The sequence below is a fragment of the Hemicordylus capensis genome, chromosome 4 (genome assembly GCF_027244095.1).
Source record: "Hemicordylus capensis ecotype Gifberg chromosome 4, rHemCap1.1.pri, whole genome shotgun sequence".
Lineage (NCBI taxonomy): Eukaryota > Metazoa > Chordata > Lepidosauria > Squamata > Cordylidae > Hemicordylus > Hemicordylus capensis.
In genome coordinates, this window is record NC_069660.1 from 77,781,948 (window position 1) to 77,804,595 (window position 22,648).

The 22,648-nt window shown below is 45.4% G+C and overlaps 2 protein-coding genes across 4 annotated transcripts in view; one reads left to right on the plus strand and one right to left on the minus strand.

Annotated features, from left to right (window-relative positions):
- Window positions 1–577: 577 nt before the first annotated feature.
- LHFPL5 (LHFPL tetraspan subfamily member 5) lies at window positions 578–22,429 on the minus strand. The gene is made up of 3 exons (XM_053313487.1): window positions 21,598–22,429; window positions 5,054–5,290; window positions 578–3,174 (listed from the first exon to the last, which is right to left on the minus strand). Exons 1-3 carry the CDS (start codon window positions 22,007–22,009, stop codon window positions 3,158–3,160), a joined length of 666 nt encoding a protein of 221 aa, XP_053169462.1. The 5' UTR covers window positions 22,010–22,429; the 3' UTR covers window positions 578–3,157.
- Window positions 6,515–22,648, plus strand: part of CLPS (colipase) — a 33,715-nt gene continuing 17,581 nt past the window's right edge. Inside the window, exon 1 of one of the 3 annotated variants that reach the window (XM_053313491.1) lies at window positions 6,515–6,552. In XM_053313491.1, coding sequence (XP_053169466.1) covers window positions 6,544–6,552 — 9 coding nt within the window. In that variant the 5' untranslated portion in view covers window positions 6,515–6,543. Of the gene's footprint in view, window positions 6,553–7,819; window positions 7,880–11,407; window positions 11,441–22,648 lie in introns of those variants that run through there. The other 2 variants (XM_053313488.1, XM_053313490.1) reach the window with 2 other exon arrangements.

Here is a 22,648-nt window from a genome sequence, read left to right on the forward strand (position 1 = left end):
ACTGATTTGGCGCTGCAGGAAGGAATTGGCAAGCTAATCCTTTTTTTTTAAAGGAGAGCAGGTCCTTACCTGCTCACCGCCACCACTTGCAGCTTCCTAACCCCAAGAACCCACACGTGGTGCTGGCATGCGCATGGTGACTGCCAATGCTTGGGCACCATTTGCGTAGTCAGCAACACCATGCTGACCACACAGATATTTTAAAAAAACTTGGGTTTTTTCCAAATTATCTTCTTCATTTCTCCTAAATTGCTTTAATTGAAATTCTTTAAATCTCTATAAGAAGACTGTAAATCCTTATCAATGTATTCTAGCATTTGCTGAAAATCCTTATCTGGGACATTCTCACATAATGTAGCTAACTCTGCAAGCAGCTATGTCTTTCATTCAGTTTTATCAATTCTTGTGTTGAATGTAATACAATAAGGACCATAACATCCAAAGAACACTTGTTAAGGTTTGAATCCCACATATTAACAAAAGAAAGATCATGTTTTAAAATAGCTGGACCTTTATTTATCCTTAAGCCTCTTGGGATTCTTTTCATTTTGATATACTCCGATAAAGTGAGAGAATGTTGTTCAATTCCAATACGTTGTTTAATAAGATTTTCAAAAGTAGACCAATCCTGTGTGAATGAAGGTTCTCGTGTATTATTTTAAAAAAAGGCTTCTCCTGATATAATTCTAGAAATATCTTCATCATTATAAAATGAACAGCTGTCAAGTCAGACACAATGGTGGAAGATCCCCGAAATGTTACTCATTACATTTGCATTTACGCTATTCTATCTGAGAACTATCCCTCTTTATTTTCTACTAGCACTTTGTGGTGGCAGGAACAGTGCAGAATTGGGGAACCCAATTTAGATTGGTGAGCACCTTAAAGTACGTGTTTGATGTAAGAGTCCCTAGTCAGTCCCTAGATGCTTTACAGCTTGTGGAGCACTGGTAGGGAACTCTTCTAATCTGCAGAAACATCAATAGCCCAAAACACTTGATGGCTCTGGGCTAGCAATGTGAAGACGGATATCTGACTGTAAATTGTCTAAGATGGGCAGCACTAGCTCTAGGATGGATGCTGTTGGGAGCCAAGGTGTTTTCACCATTTATTTTACAGGCCAGATTTGCACAATGGGTTGTGAGTCTGTAGGGACTGCACTTTAGGTGGGTGGAGAGCCAATCCTCTGCTTAATTGCTGTTCTAGAAAAGTTTAGAAAAGCATGGTTCTATTATATGGGTAGAAGATACGGAGATGAATTAACCATTGAAAGCATAAACCAAGATGATACACTGATGAAACATTTCATTATCACAACCTAAATTAAAATGCACTGCACAGAAATGGCAGCTTAGTTTTAGCTTTGCCCTATCTTGTCATGACAGTTTCTTAAAGTTTCTCAAAGTGGGAAGATCTGTGTGGTGGTGTTAATCCTAAAAGAACCTTGGGCTAATATTCAAATTCAAGTGAACTCTAATTCTGAGTTATCATTACTAGTACTGCTGCCCACTCTTCCAGGTTTGGGAAAAGTATATATTCTGTACAATATGTACAGCCTACTGCAAAGTTATATTACTGACCACTAACAAATCCCATTAGTCCCACAGCTCTTGTGGTGGCCACTTCTGATTATCCAGACTGCCATCAGAGTCCAGCTGGAAGAATGGGTTGGGCAAGAGAGTGGAGAGGATGGAGACAGTTTCCAGTTAGACTGGGACTTGGCTGTAGAGCAGTTGGTTTGGGGGTACAATTGGTGTTTAGGTATTGGGGTTGTGTTTCAATATACATTTTCTAATCTTGTGAGCTGCCCATTTTTTATGATGGACTGTTTTGTAGGAAGCTGTTCAGTACATAACATGAAACATTTAAAGAAAAGTGGCAGGGGGGGATCCAAATCCAGGGGGGGAAAGGAAGCCAAGTGGACTAATAGGCATGCTTTTAAATGATTAGTCTAAATAAGTAGTGTGGGTATGTTTCAATTTAAACAAGTGTTTCTTCATCAATTTTTTGTTTGAAATATATATTGAAATATCTATAGGGAAGGGGCCATAGCTCAGTGGTAGAGCATCTGCATAGCATACAGAAAGCTCTAACTTCAATCCCTGGAATCTCCAGGTAGGTCTGGGAGATACTCTTGCCTACAACCATGGAGAAGCCGTTCCCTGCCACTGTAGACAATACTGAGCAAGACAGACCAATGGTCTGATTCAGTATAAGTCAGCTTCCTATGTTCCTATAATTTCCCCCCCAGTATTTGTTGAGTATTGTAGTGATAGTCAGGCTTAAGGGAGGATGAGGCCCTCTTGTAATTGCTTGGATGGTAGGCTTTTCCAAATAACTGGTCAACAGCCTATAGAGGAAAAGGGAAAGGGTGTGTTAGGTTCAGTTCTTCCTGGGACGCCTCAGAAGGAGGTCTGATCAGCAACTACAGTAGGACAAAGGGAACCAGCCTTGGGCTGGGAATCAACTGGGATTTCCTTACCTGGAAGTAAGTAAGAAGGATAGGGACCAGTTTAGCTAGATGTGAGGGAAGGGTTCACTTGAATGGAAGCAGCGATTGTGATGCCGCTTTAGTTTTCCTTATCATCCTTCCAATTCTTAATAAATTCTTGTTGTTAAATAGTGTCACTCTTTATTGGGTCCTGCCCTAGTCACACACACTCTTGGACTTGAAGGCCTAAAACTGCTCAAGCCTTTCGTGCAGGAAGGAGTTTTCCAGTTTACTTTCGCAGAATATTCCCTTGGAAGGGTGAATCTACTCCTACCAAAAAGTGGAAGGTGGAAGCCTACCTGGGACACTGCACAGCTAGAGCAGGGATTTTGTAATTCCCCTGCCCCTTCTTGAGCATTACAAGTATAATTTCTCAGCAAATGAAAAGCTTTCAACAGTCTGTAGAAGTTTTAGGAAAATGGGTTGCTTTTGAAACAGGAGTCTTAATTTCTTCTTCTTCAATCCTTTTATGCTAAACCTTGGTTCAAAAAATCATGCTATAGTCCAAATGTTTTCCAGATGACTAACAGAAGCCGTGACATTGCAGTGCCTGGCAGCCATGTGTTTCAAGCAGCCTCTTCAAAGTCCACTTAATGCCAGACCGCAGATGCCCAGTTCAACCAAAGGTAGAAGGAGCTGCACTTTGTATTGCTCCAGTCTTCATCTTCATTCATTTCCTTCTTCTGCAAGATAAAGAACATTCAAATCACTTTCCCCCCTCAGAACCCACACATCACGTGAGCTCTTGGTGGAAACAGCCTCTGTTTTAATGGCTGCCTCCACCCTTGAATGTGAACTTCTAAATCTGAAAGAACAGAATCTGCCATTTGGAGGAGGGGAAAAGGACTCAGCTGATACACAGTCTGAGCTTGCAGTATTAAATTTAAACTCATCATTGGCCTTAATATTCTCTAGCTGCAGAGACTAGTATCTCTTGCTCCTCAGAGCTCTTGCCAGGAAAGCCCTGTATGCTGGGTAGTGGCATTTAGTCGCAACCTGTTCAGTTTAATACTTGATGTGCCAACAAGGATGGCTTCATCAGAACTGGTTAAGCAGGCCTTAATTCCATAGATGTCCTAAACCTGAGGCTTTACCTGCCTTTTCAGAAAAGAGTGGTAGATATTAGGAAATTAGTCACATGCTCAGGGCTATTTTGATGTTTAGCCTCTGGCAAAATTTCATATTTTCATTGTGCAGGGGCATATTTTCATAAGGGCGAGAAACTTAGTTTTTAGTCTACTTTCCTTAAGGAAAGTAAGCTTATGATATCACCTGACATTGATGTGTGGGTGTGGGTGTGTGTCCATGTGTCCCCCTATCAACTTTGCAATGCCTGGATCAATATGAACCAAACTGGGTACAGTTGTAGGGTCACCTGAAAGGCATAGTTTGTGATGATATCATTCACCTCGATTCAAGATGCTGGACGCATACGTGTTTAAGGCACAAGTGGGCTAAATGCTTTAGGCGCTTGTGAACTGCCTAACCAATTTGAACAAAATTTGCTACAGCTGTAGAGACACACAGGGACACCTCAGTGGCATAATTTGTAATGATGCCATCCACCCCAATTCAAGTTGGCAGATGCATGGATGTTTGAGGCACAAGTGGGCTAACTTGTGGACTGCGTAACCAATTTGAACTAAATTTGCTACAGCTGTAGAGACACACAGGGACATCCCAATGACGTAGCTTGTAATGATGTCATTCACCCCAATTCAACATGGCGGATGTGTGAATGTTTGAGGCACAAATGGGCTAACTTGTGAACCACCTAACCAATTTGAATCAAATTGGTCGTAGGTGTAGGGACACTTAAGGATGGCTCAACGGCATCGTTTATGATGATGTCATCCACCCCAATTAAAGATGGAAGATGTGTGAATGTTTAAGGCTGAAGTGGGCTAAATTGTGAGGATCAATTAAGATTATAGTGAAAGGAAAGTAGGTAGATTAGTTCTTACCAGAACAACTTGTTTAAAACTATATAAGCTCTGCTTCTCAGTGTTGTTATAGTAGTAGCTGTATATCCCAGGTTGTCTTCAGTGATGTCTATTGCATTTGTAGCTATGCAAAATTCTTGATACTTACACACCTCACGTACAGTGAGTAAGCTCTCTGCAATAAATACTTTCTCCCTGTATTGCCAGTTCTAACGGCATGGAGACTGGGTGCTAAGATGGTTTGCTCATTAGATGACTGGCTGAGAGACCAGCTAGGAAATCTATGTAGGTCACATTCAGTTCTATTATAGAAGAAAAGTGGAATGTAAACATAAACTCGCAAAGTAAAGACTTGACAGTCATATATAAGCACAAATTTTAAAGAACTAGAGAGATAGCTATAGCACCAATAGGGCCTGACTGCTGCTTTTGATTTTAATGTAATGATCTGCTTGAGCTCAGTGCTCAGTGAGCTCAATGCTCATTCTACGTTCCTCCCTATTTTTAATGCATACCTACTGTCGCAACAACTGGTATTGGAGTAGCAGGCATATCACTATCTTTTCAGAGTGTGACTGACTGAAGACACAGCAAGGTTTCATGTGCAAGATAGGCTTACCTTTATTATCCACTTGGAAATCAGATGGAAGGAGATTGTCTTGCCGGTTGCCTAGAACAAATGCCAGGAAGGAGAGAATGAGGGCATCGAGGATCCCAATGATGCAAAGGATGTATGCCCAACGCACTGTGCACACCCCCAGTGTGTATTTGTCTGTCTTCTCACCACACATGCGTTTCACTTCAGGAGAGTCCCAGCCATCCGGGTAGAGCAGGCAACCTATCGACAAGCCTGTAGCTGCAGGGGAAGATGTACTGTTATGATCTCAAGATGTGCAATTGTAACAAGATGCTTGGTGGCATCTTACCTTGTTTGGGGCAGATGTCAGTACAAGGTTTTGTACTGTAAGACTGTAGGATTGCAAGATTGGTGCAAGGAAGACACATAGGGTGATGGAGGTTGTCAACGAAAAGTGGTGGGAACCAGCCAATGTGTGTGGATTGTAGATGGCAGAGTTCCTCTGCTATAGTACATTCTCTACAACCATACCCTCTACTCATCCTACATGAAAAACTAGTCAAGATGGAAGAAGCCACAGCTCAATTTCCCCCACCTTTGACAGGCTTGCCTCTTAATAAGCTCATTCACAAGACCTGAAACAGGACTGAAGGAGCCTGTAGCTAAGGTAGAAGAGCCATGCATGCTCCTGATCCATGGTTGTGTGAACTAAGAAAGTAAGGTAGGAGGAGGAGAGAGAGAGAGAGAGAGAGAGAGAGAGAGAGAGAGAGAGAGAATGATCATGTGGGATGTGGGAGCATGGTAGGATGGGCACACCATACCCAATTTTATCCTTGGCATTTCACTGAGGGTGGACAAAAAGCTGTCTTACCCAGCTCCTGTCTCTAAGTTCAAGTTGTGTCACAGGATAGACTTCACCTGCTGTCCTTGTTTACATAGGTCGCATAGATATGCTCTAAACTGGTTTAAGTGAAGACACACCAGGCATATGAGATGCATAGGTGCTTACAGATAACAGTCGAAATAATTATATAATATACGTATTAGCCACAGGTATTATAAACTATAAAATCAAGAGATGTGCTATGAGGACAATGCATATTCTCTATGACCAGGGAACTAGGGTTTTTACGGAACAGGGAAGCCCGGTTCGGTTCATAGGGAACTAGACTAGGCCCAATTAGCTTCCGTGCATGTCGAGTTGGGCCCCAGTTCAGCTCAAGGCCGGACCAGTTTGGGCCCGGATCGAAGTGGAGTGGGTGTTCTAGAAGTTTAAAATATCTATCTATCTATATAATTCTCTGAGGCATACCCGTGGCTAATCCTGTGCGTGGCAGCTCTCACGAGAGTTCGTGAGCAGAAGCACCTTATTGGACAGTGGGGATTCCATTTGCAGATAGGGAGGAGGAGCCTGTAGCACTGTGGTGATTGGGCAGTTGGGATTCCATATGCAGATAAGGAGGAGGAGCCTGTAGCACCATGGTGATTGGGCAGTGGGGATTCCATATGCCGATAGGGAGGAGGAGCCTGTGATGGTTAAGGTCAGTTGGAATGCAACTGATGTTCTTGATTGTAGAGGAGAGGGATAGATAGATAGATAGATAGATAGACAGACAGACAGACAAGACAGACAGACAGAGGGTAGGGACCTGCGAAGAGAGGGGTCATGAGGGAGGAAAGAGCCACTTCAGGAGAAGGAGGCTGCCGTTGTGTGAATTAGATGAGGAAACAAGATGAACAAGATCTGTTAACTCAGGAAGGGAGAGAGAGAGAAAAAGAAGAAGGGAGGGGAAGAAAGACAGAGTGGAAGAGTGAGTGGAGGAGAGAGAAAGAGAGAAAAAGAAGGGAGGGGAAGAGAGAAAGAAAGACAGGCTCAAGCCTGTCAGTGGCCTGAGGGGAACAAGCGGCCATGGCGGCGGCAGCACCAGCAAGGAAGGGCCCACTGCTGCTGTTTGGGGCTACCAAGGCCATTGGTGGAGGGAGGTGGGGAGGCAAGGGACGAGCCTGGACCTGTCAGTGGCCTGAGGGGAATGAGCAGCCATGGCAGTGGCAGCAGTGAGGAAGGGCCCAGTCAACCGCTGCTGCTCCTGTTGGGAGGAGTAGGAGCAGGGCTCGGGTGAGGGTGGGGAGGTCTCTGCAGATAAGGGGCTACAGGCTGGCCAATAGGCTCCAGCAACACTGCAGCCACGGCCAGGAGGGGTGAGGGGGATTGAGTAAAGGGATGGAGGAGTGACCAATAGGGGGATAGAAGCAACCAGATGGAGGAGGAGGAGCAGGAGTGCAGCTCAGGTGAGGGTGGAAAGATCTCTGAGGTGAGGGGGGCTGTGGCAGGAGGTGATGGGAGCAATCAAGTACTAGCCCACAGAAGCTCTGCGTAGGTTAAGCTAGTGTGTGTGTGTGTGTGTGTGTGTGTGTGTGTGTGTGTGTGTGTGTGTGTATACACACATACATACTTACCACCCAGTCCAGTGGCCCCTAGAGGGTGCTGCTGTGGCCACAGAGGGATCTCTAACACCCTGTTGGCCTTCCCCATGTCTTTTTATGGCTGGTTCAGCCAGTTTATAGGCCTTTCTGGCCCTCTGCCTGCTTGTGGTGGCCAATTTGAAGGCCACCTCTACGCACTGGTCATTTGCATGCCTGGGATGACCTGGGCACGCAAATGGCCAGTGGGCATTCATGGTGGCCTTCAAAATGGCCACCATGAGCAAGCAGAGGGCTGGAAAGACCCGTAAATGAGCGGAACCAGCTGTAAAACATCGGAGGGGAGGCCAGCGGGGGGAGCGGGGGGAGCGGGGACCATTGGAGACACCCCCCATGGCTGCTGCAGCACACACACACACACACACCCCGAGGCCACCGGACTCAGCAGTAAGTTTTTTTAAAGTGTTTTTACTTGAAACCCCAAGCTGCCTCGGTGGTTTGGCTCAAAGTCAAGCCTAACCAAACCAGGCCCTGTTGGGCGTAAGTGCAAGCCATTGAACAGACCTGGTTCGATGGTGAACCAGCTCGATTTTGAGCCGTTTCGCACACCCCTACAGGGAACGATGGCCATTGTTGTTCTGTGAGGAAAGGCTAGAGATTATGCAGTCCTAGCCTTGATATAAAGCAGGATTCAAATCCCAGAAGCTATTTTGAGCGCCAAGGCTTTTACCAAGTAACCACAACTCAGCCCCATGTACCTGGGGTTAGGGGGGAGGCTGCTAGTTCATAAGATATGCATGTTTTCCATTGCACACCTTTTGCTTTTCTGGATCACAATCCCTGTGACAAAAGTTTTATATTATTTTGATTGTATCCTTAAACATATATGCTTCTCATATACCTGCCACATCTATTGCTTATGGTGCTTTTTAAAGACATAGTTGTATTCCCATTCCCAAAGTCCTTAAGAATAGGAGCCTGACTTGCTGCAAGTGATTCTGTGGCCTTTCTTTCTTTGTTGCCTTGACAACCCTGTTCAGTTCCTCTATGAATATCCAACCATTTAACTTGCAAATAAAATGGCTTCACTTGGGACCACTCATATGGTTTGCTACCATTTTATTCAGGGATCCAAGATTGTGCTTTGCCATAGCTAAGCTAAGAAGACATTTACACACTAGAAAAGGCTTTTGTGAGAGAAGCTTCAGCAGGGCCCAGGATCAGGGGCGTAGCAAGCTTGGAGTGGGCCCAGAGACAAGATTTTAACACACACACCCCCGCTCACTGAAGCTCAGCTCATGAAGTAAAGAAATCTCAAATGAGGCTGAATAGTGGTAACTAAAAGCATAGAGAGAGAGAGAGAGAGAGAGAGAGAGAGCTATGCTCTTAGTTACCACTATTCAGCCTCATTTGAGATTTCTTTACTTCATGAGCTGAGCTTCAGTGAGCTCTCATACACACACACACACACACACACACACACACACACACACACACACACACACAGCAATAGAACATCCTAAATTATTTTTTTAAAGGTTGTGTAAATTGTGGACGATGCAAGTCATTTAATGGTACTAGAGAAAGACATGCTGTTCTGGTAGCTCCAGGTCTTAACACTCACATCCATTGCGGAGGATGAATACAACTGAAGGAAGCCCGGGCGGGTGTGCGGCTGGGGGAGTCAGTCATGTGACTTGGCTCTGGGGGCCCCCCCAAGGCAGTGGGCTCCCAGACAACTGTCTCCCCTTGCCCTATTATAGTTACGTCCCTGCCCAAGATCAGATTCACGCGGAAAGCTGCAGAGTGTGTGGATCAAGCCCTCTGAGAGACAGCAGCATTTCTCAGTGACAATTCCAGTAACTGGAGTAGCTGAGCTGGATTTCAATCAATTCCTTTTCAATCAATTCCTTTATTACGATCACAGACCAGCACAAGGTGGGTATGTAATACAGAAAAGCAAGGGATGTGCTATGAGAAGAATGCAGATTCTCTCTCACCAGCAAGCCATTTGGGATGCTATTCAAATACATGAAATAGATAAAACACACTGAGCCCATTTTTAAACCTAAACCAGCCTAAAGAGAAATGCAAATTGACATTTTTAATATGTTTTAAAATACCATATAGAATGTACCCCAACCTTTCTAAACCACTGGAAAGCAATCCCTAGCTTCAAGTTGTGTGGCTGGATAGATTTCACATATAGTCATTGTTATAGTACATTTATGCCACAGCCATAAAGTAATCAGGGGCTGTAACGAATGGGGACTGGCGAATTGCGGATTTAAGCCTAGCCTTTTTCTCAGAGCAAGTCCACGTGGGGGAGAGAAAAATGCTGATTCATTCCCACCATGTTTGCTCAACAAGGCTGTTCTTATGGTAATTGCTGCCACCACACCCAAATTATTACAGTTTTCCCCCCCTCCCAGATTTGGGTGACTGTCCAGGGAACTCTCCTCCTCATTTACCCAAATGGAAAAATACAAAAACCTCCCACATGTAGCCAAAACATGGTGAGAAAACTTGGTCGATTGCTGAACAATTAACATTGAGGCGTGTCCACACCAGAGTAAAACCCCTTTTTACTGAGTAAAAAAATCCACTCAGAGACAGGTGAAATTACAAAGAATAAAAAGAGAAAACTTTATTTAAAAAGACTACAGACTGCTTTAGTCTGAGGCTCTAGCAGCTCTCGTTACAGATTTTAAAAAACAAGAAACACTCAATACTTGCAAGAATACTTCCAAAAAACACTCCAGTTGATAGTTGGAGTGGTACACTTTAAAACCTTGGTTACCCAGTTGCAAAGAAAATTCGAAAAGCACTTCTAGTTGTAAAGAACCTTTAAAAGCACCTCTAAAGGTTACAGAGACTTTTGCAGAGCACTGGATGGATAAAAAGGGTACAGGTACAACATTCGTACATTACAAAATAAAACACAATAGACCAGTTGTAAGGATCTGCAAAGCACTAAAATAAAGAAATCGGACGCCAGCTACCTAACACAATGTCCCCTGGCTAAACCCTTCTCCGAAGCCAAGCCCTGGCTTCTTCCATGAACTCACCAAAACCGTGGTAGAGACTTCAGGCCCCTGCAGAGTTCCTAGTTGCTGCCATGGCTTAGCCAGCCAACCTGTTCTTCCCCTGCCTGGCTCCAGCTGAGAGAACAAGGAAGCCCTTCACTTCCTGCCGCCAGGCCCTCTAAGTCCCAGTCACCATGTGCTGAGTGGCTGATCCCTAGAGGTCACTGCCTGACAGACAGAACAGGGTTCCCTTCTGGTTCACTCCTTAGGGTAAGGGAGGGGCTGATTGCTACAGGGGTGCACCTAGGTAATTTTGGCACCTGGACCTGAAGGGCTTCAGATGCCCCTCCCCCTGCAAGGACCACCACCTGCTGTCGCATGGCCCCCCTTAAGCATTTTTTAGTGTAAATCTTCGTCAGGCCTCCTGCCGCCCTGCTGCTGCCCCGGCCATCGCACTGCTCCTTGCCCTTTTTCACGGCCGCCATGTACATGGCCAGGGGGTGGGGTGGGGTGGGGGTGGAGCCGAGCAGGCCTCATCCTCTCCTGTGGTGATGACGGCTGGTGGTGGGCCCATCCATCTGGCCTTCAGCACCTGCACTGAGGGAATATTGAACCATCACAAGCCCGTGACATCATGGGCTTGCGATGGCTCAATATGTATTTATTTTAATTTATTTTAATTTATTTTATTTGTATACCGCCCTTCCAAAATGGCTCAGGGCAGTTTCCACTGTACAGGCACTGAAGGCTCAGAAGGCTGGGCCCACCAGCCACTGTGCCACCACCATGGGTGAGTCCGAGGCCTGCTTGGCTCACCGCACACACACCCCAGCTGTGCACATGGCTGCCATGAAGAGGACGTGAAAAGGGCAAGAAGCAGCGCAACGGCCGGGGCAGTGGTGGGCGCGGGCAGCGGAAGGAGGCCCCCCCGGACATCTGGTGGGCCCCCTGGACTTAGGTGGCCATGGACTGGGGCCCCAAGGTAAGAGCACCTCTAAACTAATTTTACAGTTATTCCCTTTCCCTAGGGAACCCTGGCCATGATCATTCTGTGAAGAAAGATTAGGGATCTCTCGTACCTCACTAAACTCCAGCTCTCAAGATTCTTTGGGTGAAGCCATGACAGTGAATGTGGTATAAAAGCCATGACCTCTGTGGTCATGAGGAGGAGTCGACACCTACTTGATGGCACAACTTTACCTTTACTTTATATTGATGGCAGCTAGTTATCTAAAAGGGATGTGATCTTATCGTGCATCTTTCTCATAAGTCGATAGGGCAATAGCTTTCCATACCAAGGTATGAGGTTGTGTGTTTTCAGGTGGATGGATGGTGTGATTCATCTAAATGAGGGAGGGCTCCTTGAAGTGGCTGACATCCTAAGTAACAAAAGGGAACACACTTCAAGGAACTGCAGGGGTGCAATGGGAGCCTGGGCACAAGTCCCCCTTTGGGCAAGAGCCATTAGACTTCTGAGCACTTCTTGTGGGCTCTTCAAGATCCAAAACTCTTCAAGATCCACTTCTTGTGGGCGCTTCAAGATTGAAGGGCTCTTCAAGATCCAAAACACGTTGCTGACCCTCATCTTGCAGAGCCCTTTCAGAGTGCAACTAGTGCTCAGAAGTCTAATGGCTCCCCCATTAGTGCAATGTGCAATGTGTGCACAGGGGGAGTTGTGCAAGAGCTTTTGTTGGACCCCCTCAGTCCCTTGAAGTACACACACTTGGTTAGGATGTCAGCACGGTCTTGATTTGGTTGAATAATTTGTCATTATCTCATCTAGATTATGATTATGATTTTGTCCCAAGTCTTTTCCCACCCCACTACCCTCACTAAACCACCTCACTCCCAGTAGAGAGGGAAAGCATTTATCTCAGATTGGGCCCACAGGGAAGCAACTGCTTCAAACATCAGGTCAGGAAAGGGAACAAGTTGTAGCAGAAGCAACAAGAACTCATCAAGCCAAACAAAAGAAGGTCCACTCAAGTACCCATGATGCAGAGAAGCTCAAACAGGTTACCCACAGGAAGGAATAGGGTGAGCCACGTTAACTTGAGGACAATGGGATGAATTGCTTTGTGGCATATTGATGTAGTGATAGGGATGAGTGGGACTACTTTTTTCAAAAGGTTACTAAGAACATAAGAAGAGCCCTGCTAGATCAGGCCCAAGGCCCATCTAGTCTAGCATCTTGTTTCACACAGTGGCCCACTAGATGCCGCTGGGAAGCTGACAGGCAGGAGCTAAGGGCATGCCCTTTCTCCTGCTATTACTCCCCTGCAACTGGTACTCAGAGGCAATCTGCCTATAGGTAGCCTATAGCCTATAGCCTATAGCCCTCAGGTAGCCTATAGCCCTCAGACTAGTAGTCGTTGATGGACCTCTCCTCCATGAAGTTATCCAAACCCCGCTTAAAGCCATCCAGGTTGTTGGCTGTCACCACATCTTGTGGCAGAGAATTCCACAAGTTGATTACATGTTGTGTGAAAAAGTACTTCTGCTTGTTGGTCCTAAAATTCTTGGCAATCAATTTCATGGGGTGACCCCTGGTTCTAGTGTTATGCGAGAGGGAGAAAAATGTCTCTCTATCCACTTTCTCTACACCATGCATTGTTTTATAGACCTCTATCATGTCTCCCCGCAGTTGTCTTTTTTCTAAACTAAAAAGCCTCAGGTATTGTAGCCTTGCCTCATAAGGAAGGTGCTCTAGGCTCCTGATCATCCTGGTTATCCTCTTCTGCACCTTTTCCAGTTCTACAATGTCCTCCTTTACGTACGTTGACCAGAACTGTATGCAGTACTCCAAGTGTGGCCGCACCATAGTATTGTACAAGGGCTTTATAATATTAGCAGTTTTATTTTCAATCCCCTTGTATGGAATTGTAGTATCCTTTAGTATCCTTTTTTCACAGCTGCCACACATTGAGTCAACACTTTCAATGAGCTGTCCACCACTACCCCAAGATCTTTCTCCTGCTCAGTCACTGACAGCTCAGATCCCATCAGTGTATATGTGAAGTTGGGTTTTTTTGCCCAATACGTATCACTTTACACTTGCCAACACTGAACCACATTTGCCATTTTGTCACCCACTCCCACAGTTTGAAGAAATCCTTTTGGAGCTCCTCACAATCTTTTCTGGATTTCACTGCCCTAAATAGTTTTGTGTCATCTGCAAATTTGGCCACCTCACTGCTTACCCCAACTTCAAGATCATTTATGAATAAATTAAAAAGCATCAGTCCCAGTACAGAACCCTGGGGGACCCCACTTCTTACTTCCCTTCATTGTGAAAACTCTCCATTTTTACCTACCCTATGTTTCCTGTCCTTCAACCAGTTAGCAATCCACACATGTACTTGTCCACTTATCCCATGACTGCTGAATTTTCTCAAAAGTCTTTGATGAGGAACTTTGTCGAAAACCTTTTGGAAGTCCAGGTATATGGTGTCAACCAGATCACCTTTATCCACACACCTACTGACACTATCAAAGAACTCCAAAAAGTTGGTGAGGCAAGATTTACCTTTGCAGAAGCCATGCTGGTTCTCCCCCAGCAGGGTCTGTTCTTCTGTCTGTGTTACAATTTTATCCTTGACGATGTATTCCATCAATTTGCCTGGAACAGACATTAAACTAACTGGCCTGTCATTTCACCCCTGGATCCCTTTTGAAAACTTGTGTTACATTGGCTTGTTACCACAAGACCAGCTCTCCTTACCATTTTGTGTCACTTCAAGCCTGTGTATTATATCCATAACTGCATGTTAAGAGCTAACAATCTTGCTAGTGTTTATGAGGTGATCACTTATACAACAGTGAAAAAAGAAATGAGCCAAGGGCTACTGATTTTGACAGTCTTTATTGATTCTCTTTCAGCTCACATCAACCTCTAGGGCAGACCGTGTGTGTGTTTGTGTGTGTGTGTGTGTGTGTGTGTGTGTGTGTGTGTGTGTGTGTAGTCCTGGATTCTGTCCTGTGGGCTGTTCTCACTATACTGTTCTGCTCTTTTCTCACTGGCCTCATTCGCACATAATGTGAAACAGGAAGTCGACAAATCTGCAGTTTCAATTTGAAAACGTGGATCGCATCACAGACGTCAGCTACTAGCTGGAGGGCTAAAGGCCACCTCCAGCCTCAAAGGCAGGATGTCTCTGAGTACCAGTTGCATGTCTCTGAGTACCAGTTGCAGGGGAGTAACAGCAGGAGAGAGGGCACGCCCTCAACTCCTGCCTGTGGCTTCCAGGGGCATCTGGTGGGCCACTGTGCGAAACAGGATGCTGGACTAGATGGGCCTTGGGCCTGATCCCGCAGGTCTGTTCTTATGTTCTTATGACATTCATCCAACTGTGGTCCAGAAACCTTCGGTTTCAGAACAGGGGAGCCCCTCCCAGGTCCTCAGTGGCCTGGGGATCAGGCCACTGAGACTGGTCCCCACAAGCTCCATGGCCAGACTGTGGGCAAAGTGTCAGCACATCAGCAGAGCGGCTGCAATTGGCACGATCTTGAAGGGGGCATGCCGAGGGTGATCATGCATTTTCAGAGCAGTCTGCCTGGCCCTGCCCTCAGCATGGAAAGGGCATTTAAACCCTTTAAAATGCCATGCCGGTGCTTCTTCAGACAGTAATCGCATCGTGACACATACGCCCCCACAAGATCCTTATACTAAAACAGTCCCACTCCAGCACGATAGCGAGGTGGGGGCCTGGGGAGGCACTATTTCCCTGTTAGGGAAAGGGAATGTGATGACTTAATAGGAGGAGATATGTATATGAGGGAGGGCAAAGGATCCGGGGGGCTGGGAGCTGACTTAGGAGGCTCTTGCGAGAGCTCAGCCTTGGAAAGCAGTCCATGCAGATGAAACCACACTCCTGTTCTGCTGGCAGCTTGCTGCTGGTGAGCTTGCACTCTCCTGAGAAAGCCAGTTGACTGGGGAGGACCACCAGGTGCAAAACCCTAGGTCTTCCATCAGTCTGTGCACTCATGAGTTGAGTTAACCCAGCAAAGGGGGCCCTGCCTGCATGGGCCCCACTCTCAATGAACATTTGCACTGCAACCCCCTCCTCCCCTGGGAAGCCTTGCATGCATCCAAAGGAGATTTTGATGCTCCATGTGTCAGAGCCTAGCCACATGCACGGATGGGGGGAATACAGAGTGTGGGGACAGTCCTTTACTCCCATTCAAAATTCCTGAGTTTGGGCCAGCATTGCACTGTATGCAGATCACTCAACACAGGGAAGCGCAGGAGAGGGGAGCCCCTTTTTCCAGCAAACTCAGGAGAGCTGGGTCATCATTTGGGGGTACACATGTCCACATAGGTGGATGGGCTGGCAGGGGGCACGCTTTGACAGTTTCTTAGCAGCAGTCGCCAAGACAGGGAGAGCAGTCTCCAGGGTACCTGTCCCTGTGGCTTTCCTCCATAGAGCAACCTGGCTCGATATAGAGCCTCAGTGGCCTGACACTCTCGTGAGAGAGTGGTCAGTGGGAGACATTGTTGTTTTGTCATCACACATTAAAAGCAATTCTGCCCAGCAACCCTGTCCCCACAGATGGTTCTTCTCATGCATTGTGAGCGGGTGTCCCCATGGCCTTACACTCCCATGAGTGAGCGGTCCACTTGGAATCAGCATCCATTGCCATCACATATGGAGCATCCTCCTTCTCAGTGATAGTAGTGATGGTAGTGCTGATCCTGCTGTCCAGCCCTTCTCATGAGTCAGCCTAGGAACCACACAGGTACCCCCAAAGAGAAGGGGCTAGGCCCTACTTCCCCAACATCATTGTGCAAAAAAATAGAACTTAGCTGCTCAACAATTCCTGGTTGGGGCTGCCTACAAAACCTGACCCTGGGTACCCCCCGACCCTCCACCATATGTTTCTGTCTGGACACTGTGATGGGGTGACCTGCTTATGTTGCTACCTGGAGTGTTTGTGATTGTGAACATACATCATTGTCACTTTATTCTGGTGGAGTGGAGCACTTTATGTCTGCCCTGTCATTCCGTCCCCTTTCCCTTCTGCTTGCCAACAAGGGTGGGGGTGGGGGGTGGGGAGAGGAGCCAAGAAACAGAGTAAGAAAAGGGGATGCCCCTTTGTGAATTTGCCACTTGATAGGCTGACAAGCTTGGGATGGGACATGGCATCATCACTGTTGCCGGGCAACTCCATAGCTGGATCAGAGACAGGAGGGGTGGGGCTGGTGCTTGGAGAGGCAGACAGCGAGAAGCACCTTAGGCATGGAGCAAGCACAATACCAGGCAGTTCTGCATCACAGTCTCTATGATTGTGGTTTCAAAAACAGCACAAAATCGTGGTAATGGCGGCATCCGGGTTCATATGTAATACTTGGGCAGGTCTTGGTGGCAAACCTTATTGCAAACCGAAGGTTCAAACTGGAGTTTCCCAAGGCAAAGCAGAGGCCACTTTGGGCTAGCAACTGCAGTTGCCCAAATTAGAAGACACACTGGAGTTCCAACCTCTGCCCCATTTACCTCTAGTTTCATGTTACGACTGAATTTGGCCACTGTATGAGAGGTGTGGGGAGGGAGAGAGGGTTATCTCAAGAAAAAGATGTTGGCAGGATCAGACCCTCCAAATTTGAGAAACGAGACTATTCGGAGCCTCTCCCGCCCCTTTCTGTCAGTGTCTGTGGTAGCCAGTTCTTAGCCACCTTATCTTCCCTGACACACAAGTAAGAGAACTGTAACTTCTCAGACATATCCCAGCCCCTTTTAGCTTAATGAGTTAAACCCTTTGTTTCATTAAAGATGCAAACTGGCTGAAGAGAAACATGAGAGAGTGTAATCAGTATCTCATCACTCTGTTTCCTGGACAGTGCCATCCAGGAGTTCGGCAGTACCTACTCCTACCAGCCTCCCTACAAGGCTTAAAAAGGAGACCCAAGCGGGAATCCTCTGGCTTTTAGAAAATGAGCAGAGGAAAAAGAACAGAATGTTAAGAAGCTGCTTTATACATGCTGGTTCTCTCTACTGACTTGTTGGTGATAAAACCCATGAGACACCATGTGTGTGGAATACACACAGCCCTGCTCACACTGGTCTCCAGCACCTTTATATTCCTCCTGCATTTGGGCTCTTTAGTCAGTGCAAGCTGTTTTTCAAGCCTCTTACTCTAAGCTTCACTTGTGCTTTTGAACCAGTAGGAGTTAGAAGATTCCAGAATACGGTTGCTCTCTCAGTTAATTTTAAAATGCCAGTGCTAGGCCCTGCCACCATTTCATTAGCCCTATTTTATGATGTTAATGTGTTTGGCTCAATTCATTTCTACCTTCTGAAGCAGAATGCATTCAGCAATGGAACAAGGTTGTCACCTTTCTCTTTGACATGAATATTTCAAGAGGCTTCAGGTGTCTGCATTGGATTTCAGCATCTTCTCACTATGAACTCACACAAGTTTCCCAGTTTTTCTATTTAAAAACAGCACAAGAGCCTTGCTGTGCCATATTTCAGAATATTGTCATTACCAATATAATTTATTTAGACAATCACTCTTATTAATCACATATACACCAGATTAAACAGGATATCCTAGGCAGAGTAGAAGAAAGTTGTCATATGACACCTGCCTTAATTTGAATGTAAGATGTTTTATACAGCTCCAGTCTCAATAGTTACATGAAATATTGTAATTCTATTCCTAATGGTCTGGCCATTCGGTGTTGTCAACTTTGTTCTCATTATATTCCAGCACACCCCATTTGTTCTGCCTTCTCTTTCTTCTTGGTAGACCTCATATTCCTTACTTGGTTCTCTTATTTCTTTCCTTTTAAAAATAGATTTTCTACCGTCATCGAATACTCCAGCTGTTAATATCGACCATGCTTCTTCACTCATCTCTTTCCTGAACCCTGCTGTTTTTCTTTCCTTACCTCTTCCCCTCTGTTTTAAATAATAAAGAAGTTAAATCCACCTTTTACAACAAGGGAGACATGATGCTCCAACCTCCACACTATTCTAACTGAATTAAACACAAAGTTCTAAGAACAGTTGGAACCTACTTTCCACTTCTTTCAACATGGTAAATGTCACAGTGTGACACTCCACTGAGGTGTCATGGAATGTGCCACCATCTATTACCAGTTTGGGTCAGATTTAACTGTAACTAGGGGTGGTATGTGAAAGCTGGACTTTGAAGCAGCAAGATAGAAAAAGCATTGATGCTTTTGAACTTTGGTGCTGGAGAAGACTTTTGAGGATACCATGGACAGCCAGGAAAACAAACAAATGGATCATAGAACAAATCAATCCAGAATTTTCACTTGAGGCACAAATGACCAGGTTCAAACTATCATACCTGGGACACATTATGCAAAGACTCAGCTCCCTTGAGAAGTCCATAATGCTGGGAAAAGTTGAAGGAAAGAGAAGAAGAGCACAACCAGAAGCAAGGTGGATAGACTCAATTATGACAGCAATGAATGCACCACTGCAAGACCTTAAAGGCCAAGTTGAAGACAGATCATCCTGGAGAGAATCTATCTATGTGGTTGCTAAGAATCAACACCAACTTGACGGCACTTAATCAGTCAATCAAGGGTGGTACTAATGGTAATTACTAGAATAAAATATTTAAAAATCCAAAAAACAGTACAGGAAGAAATTCAGTCAGAGAATTCAGAATTCACCAATTAACTGGCTGCTATGTTTCAAGATGGTGAATCATGGTCAAAATACCCCCATTATGAGCCCCTCACGAGGACCATAAATTTGGTCACTCAGACTGTAAACATACTGCAAAGTGAAGGGACGATGCTAATAAATTAAGTGGCCACGACTGCATTTCAAGATGATGTACTGAAATAATACTGCAGTCATGATCCCCTAGGGATTGTATTGGACAGTAAACACAAAAGTTATATGGAGACGCTGAAGGAATGTCCTTTATGTTTTGTAAATTATTCCTTTACATTTTTTGTAAATTATTCCTTCCCTTTATGTTTTGTAAATTATTATTTTTTGTATTGGTTGCATGTTCTGTAATGTCTCTGGGTTCTCTAAAGATCAGAAGGGCTTAAAAGCTTCCAGTCTCTGAATGATAGCTGAGTTTGAGGTAAAACATTGTATTGCTGTGTGGTTTTGTGTGGAATATATCTAGTGTTCTGATTGGTTGTCTCTGGGCAGAGACAAAAGGTTCTGGGTGCCTGAGGGAAGACTCATCCAGATTGGGTTGTGTATACCTTTCCGGAGGTGGGGTTCGAGGGAGAAAGGACAGAGTTTAAGAGCAGAAAAGAGGAGCGAATTGTTGTGAGCTGAGAGGCTGGAAGGTTGGAAGATTAAGTAGGATCAGGCTGAAGCTACTGAGGAAATTGCTGTGAAGAAGCTGGGCCCACTGGTGTATAAATATTCATTGTATTCGTACTGGAACCTGCTAGGCCTTAGTTTAGAAGGCTAGCAAGCTTTTTGTTCTATAGTTTTAAATTGTACTCTTGCCTAGCTGAATTTTTCCCTGTTTCTTCCTGTACTTCTTTTTTTTTTTATTTTGAAGATTTTATTCTAGTACACTTATTCTTGTTTTTCCACTGTTTTACCATTGTCTCTGTCTGTTGTTTTGTTCCAACCTCATGTCTATTTGCCCTATTTATTTACCACACTAATGTGACTTGTTAATTTTGAGAGATAGAGGTTTTAGTGACTAAGAGTGGAACCAGTCAAAAAAGCTAGAACTCCTAAATTGGTGGCATTGGGTGTTTAAACTGAGGGCCAACTGAAGCCAAGCCCTCACAGACAGACACACACACACACACACACTCACACACACACACTGTGATCTCAGCCTACTGCTCTTCAGAAGGAAGGCTAAAAATAGGGGATAACTATTTCTTGTTGATTTTTGTTCTCCTGTCAACATGTTTTTCTTCAAGTTTTCATCTCCTTTTTTGTGAGCTGCTTGGCATGGATATATTATACATACAAGAGGTTCATAAAAAACAGAATATTTTAACACAAAAAAAAGGTTTTTAGCATTTATTGCTACAATATGTTAGTCTGATCAATTAGGTTTAAGGAAGAGTTTGATGCATCATCTCAATGGCTCCAACAATGCTTAAGATTGGACCACATACTACTGTCATAAGCAGGGGCAAGGAACAGAGAAAAACCTTGTGTTTCAGGGATCTAGCCTGTCTTTAGGTACTATGTGTGTACTTACTCAGGAGCCCAATCTGACCCTGCATGGCAATGCTTATCAAAATCTATAAACTGCTTGTGGGTTTATTGATGAGTTAGTTCTGAATGTACAAAGCAGACATTGCTGCTCCATTTGTATGCACGAAGAAGCAGCCTGAAGAACTGCCTAAGATATCCAAGGGCTGCTCCACACATTACATTTTAAATTACATCCCCCAAAAAATCTAAACTGTGAATACTGTAAACAAACATTTATAAACACTGACTGGCACCCTGACCAAATTACTCGACAGATGTCCAACTGAAATTAAGTAGTCCTTTAGAGTAACTCCTGAGTAGCACTGCTGAGTAATTTAAGTCTGGATGTCAAGCAGTGTGTCCAGTTGCATATAGGTGCACTGATCTGAGAGCCATGATTGGTGGCAGCTCCCTGTGAATCAGTAAAAATCTGGGTTTTATTTCTGTGCAATATGTGAAATAGTTTTAAGTACACACAGCAAGCTGTGCATGCATTTTTTCTGTAAGAAGCTGGTGTTCATATTGCCATACCATATAATGCTTTTGCTTTAACATGGTCTTTAGGAGCTTCAACAGAAAACTTAATAGTTCAAAACCTGGACTTCTTAATGCCAGTGAAGTTCTAAATAGCCACTGGGAGATTTAAGTTATCGATACAAAGTTGGGCATACACAGCAGACTTGAGCCGCTCCAAGCAGTAGTGTACTGGATGGGCCTGGTATAAATATTTTAAATAAATTAAAATAAAATTTAGGGGCACAGGGAGGGGATGAGTGTGATGCTGGATGTACATATTGTATCTGCTCCACACACAGGAAGTTGCAAATCTTGGTTCTTACAATTAGCTTGTAAGTTTAAATCAATACTTCTCCAGGGGGTTTCTAATCATGAGTAGCACCTCAAGGAGCTACTCCCCCCCCCCAAGAATGATATAACCCTGGTGGGTGTCCCAACCAGTCCCTTTTGCCCAACTCACCTGCTGCCAACTGCATCCAAGCACACACCTTGTAGACAGTGGCTGCATTGCAGAAGAAGAAGAGGCTGAAGCAGAGGATACAACCAATGATGAGGAAGGTGGAGATGCCCACAAAAAACATGGCTGTTTTGAAGGCACTTGAGGGGATAGTGCCAAAGTCCAGCGGGCTGCCTTTACAGATAAGTTCACCTGTAAGGGCATTGCCAATGCAGTAGGAATAAAGGCCAAAATAGCCAGCTTGTGGTGTGTCAATGCTGTCCCCAATCCAATAGGGCTGGATGAACGTCACCATCATGATCACAGCAAAGCAGAGCGTGAAGAGTGCCCACAGGATCCCCATGGCCCGGGCATTCCTGACATAGTTGGTGTGGTAGATTTTTGCAGCCTCTTGGGCTGGCAGCATCTTCGCCATGGCAAAGTTGAGGGTAGCCGGCTGCTTCTTCTAGGAAATAATTGGGGAGAATCAGCACTAGGCACGGGGCCTGTACTAGGAGTTCAGGGTTAGGCAGTCAGAATACTGAGCTGCTAATCCGATAAGGGAAAGCAGGTGCCTGCCATTGGTGGAACTGGGGCTGCAGACTTGGCTTGGTGGAGAGCAGCTGAAGCCTCTGAAAGCTGCTCCAGGATCTTGTCAGAACGCCTGTTTGTTTCCCTTCTGCCATTGAGACTCCGCTAGAGCCCGAAGGATTCTTAGCTGTGGCTCCTCCTCCTCCTCCCAGACCTGGCGCTTCCAAAGCGGGCAGCTGTCACCTCCTCCGCCCCCACCGCCCGCGTCAGAGGAAGCCCCTCCTGCCTCATTGGGCCACGTTGTAGGGAAAGCTAGTTCCAGCCGACGCTGCTCTTTTCTCAGCTCTGCGTCCCACTTCAGCACCACGAACAGCGGCAGGCAGAGAAACTCGGCAGCAGAAGCAAAGGGAGTGATGGAGGGTGGACTGGCCAGAACCGGGCCGAGGAGGAGGGGGCTATTCTCTTTCATGGGAAGGTGGTAGAGGTTCCGGCGAGGTGCATTTGCGCTGGAGGGGTGGGGGGAGGATGGCGAAGCCCTGCCATC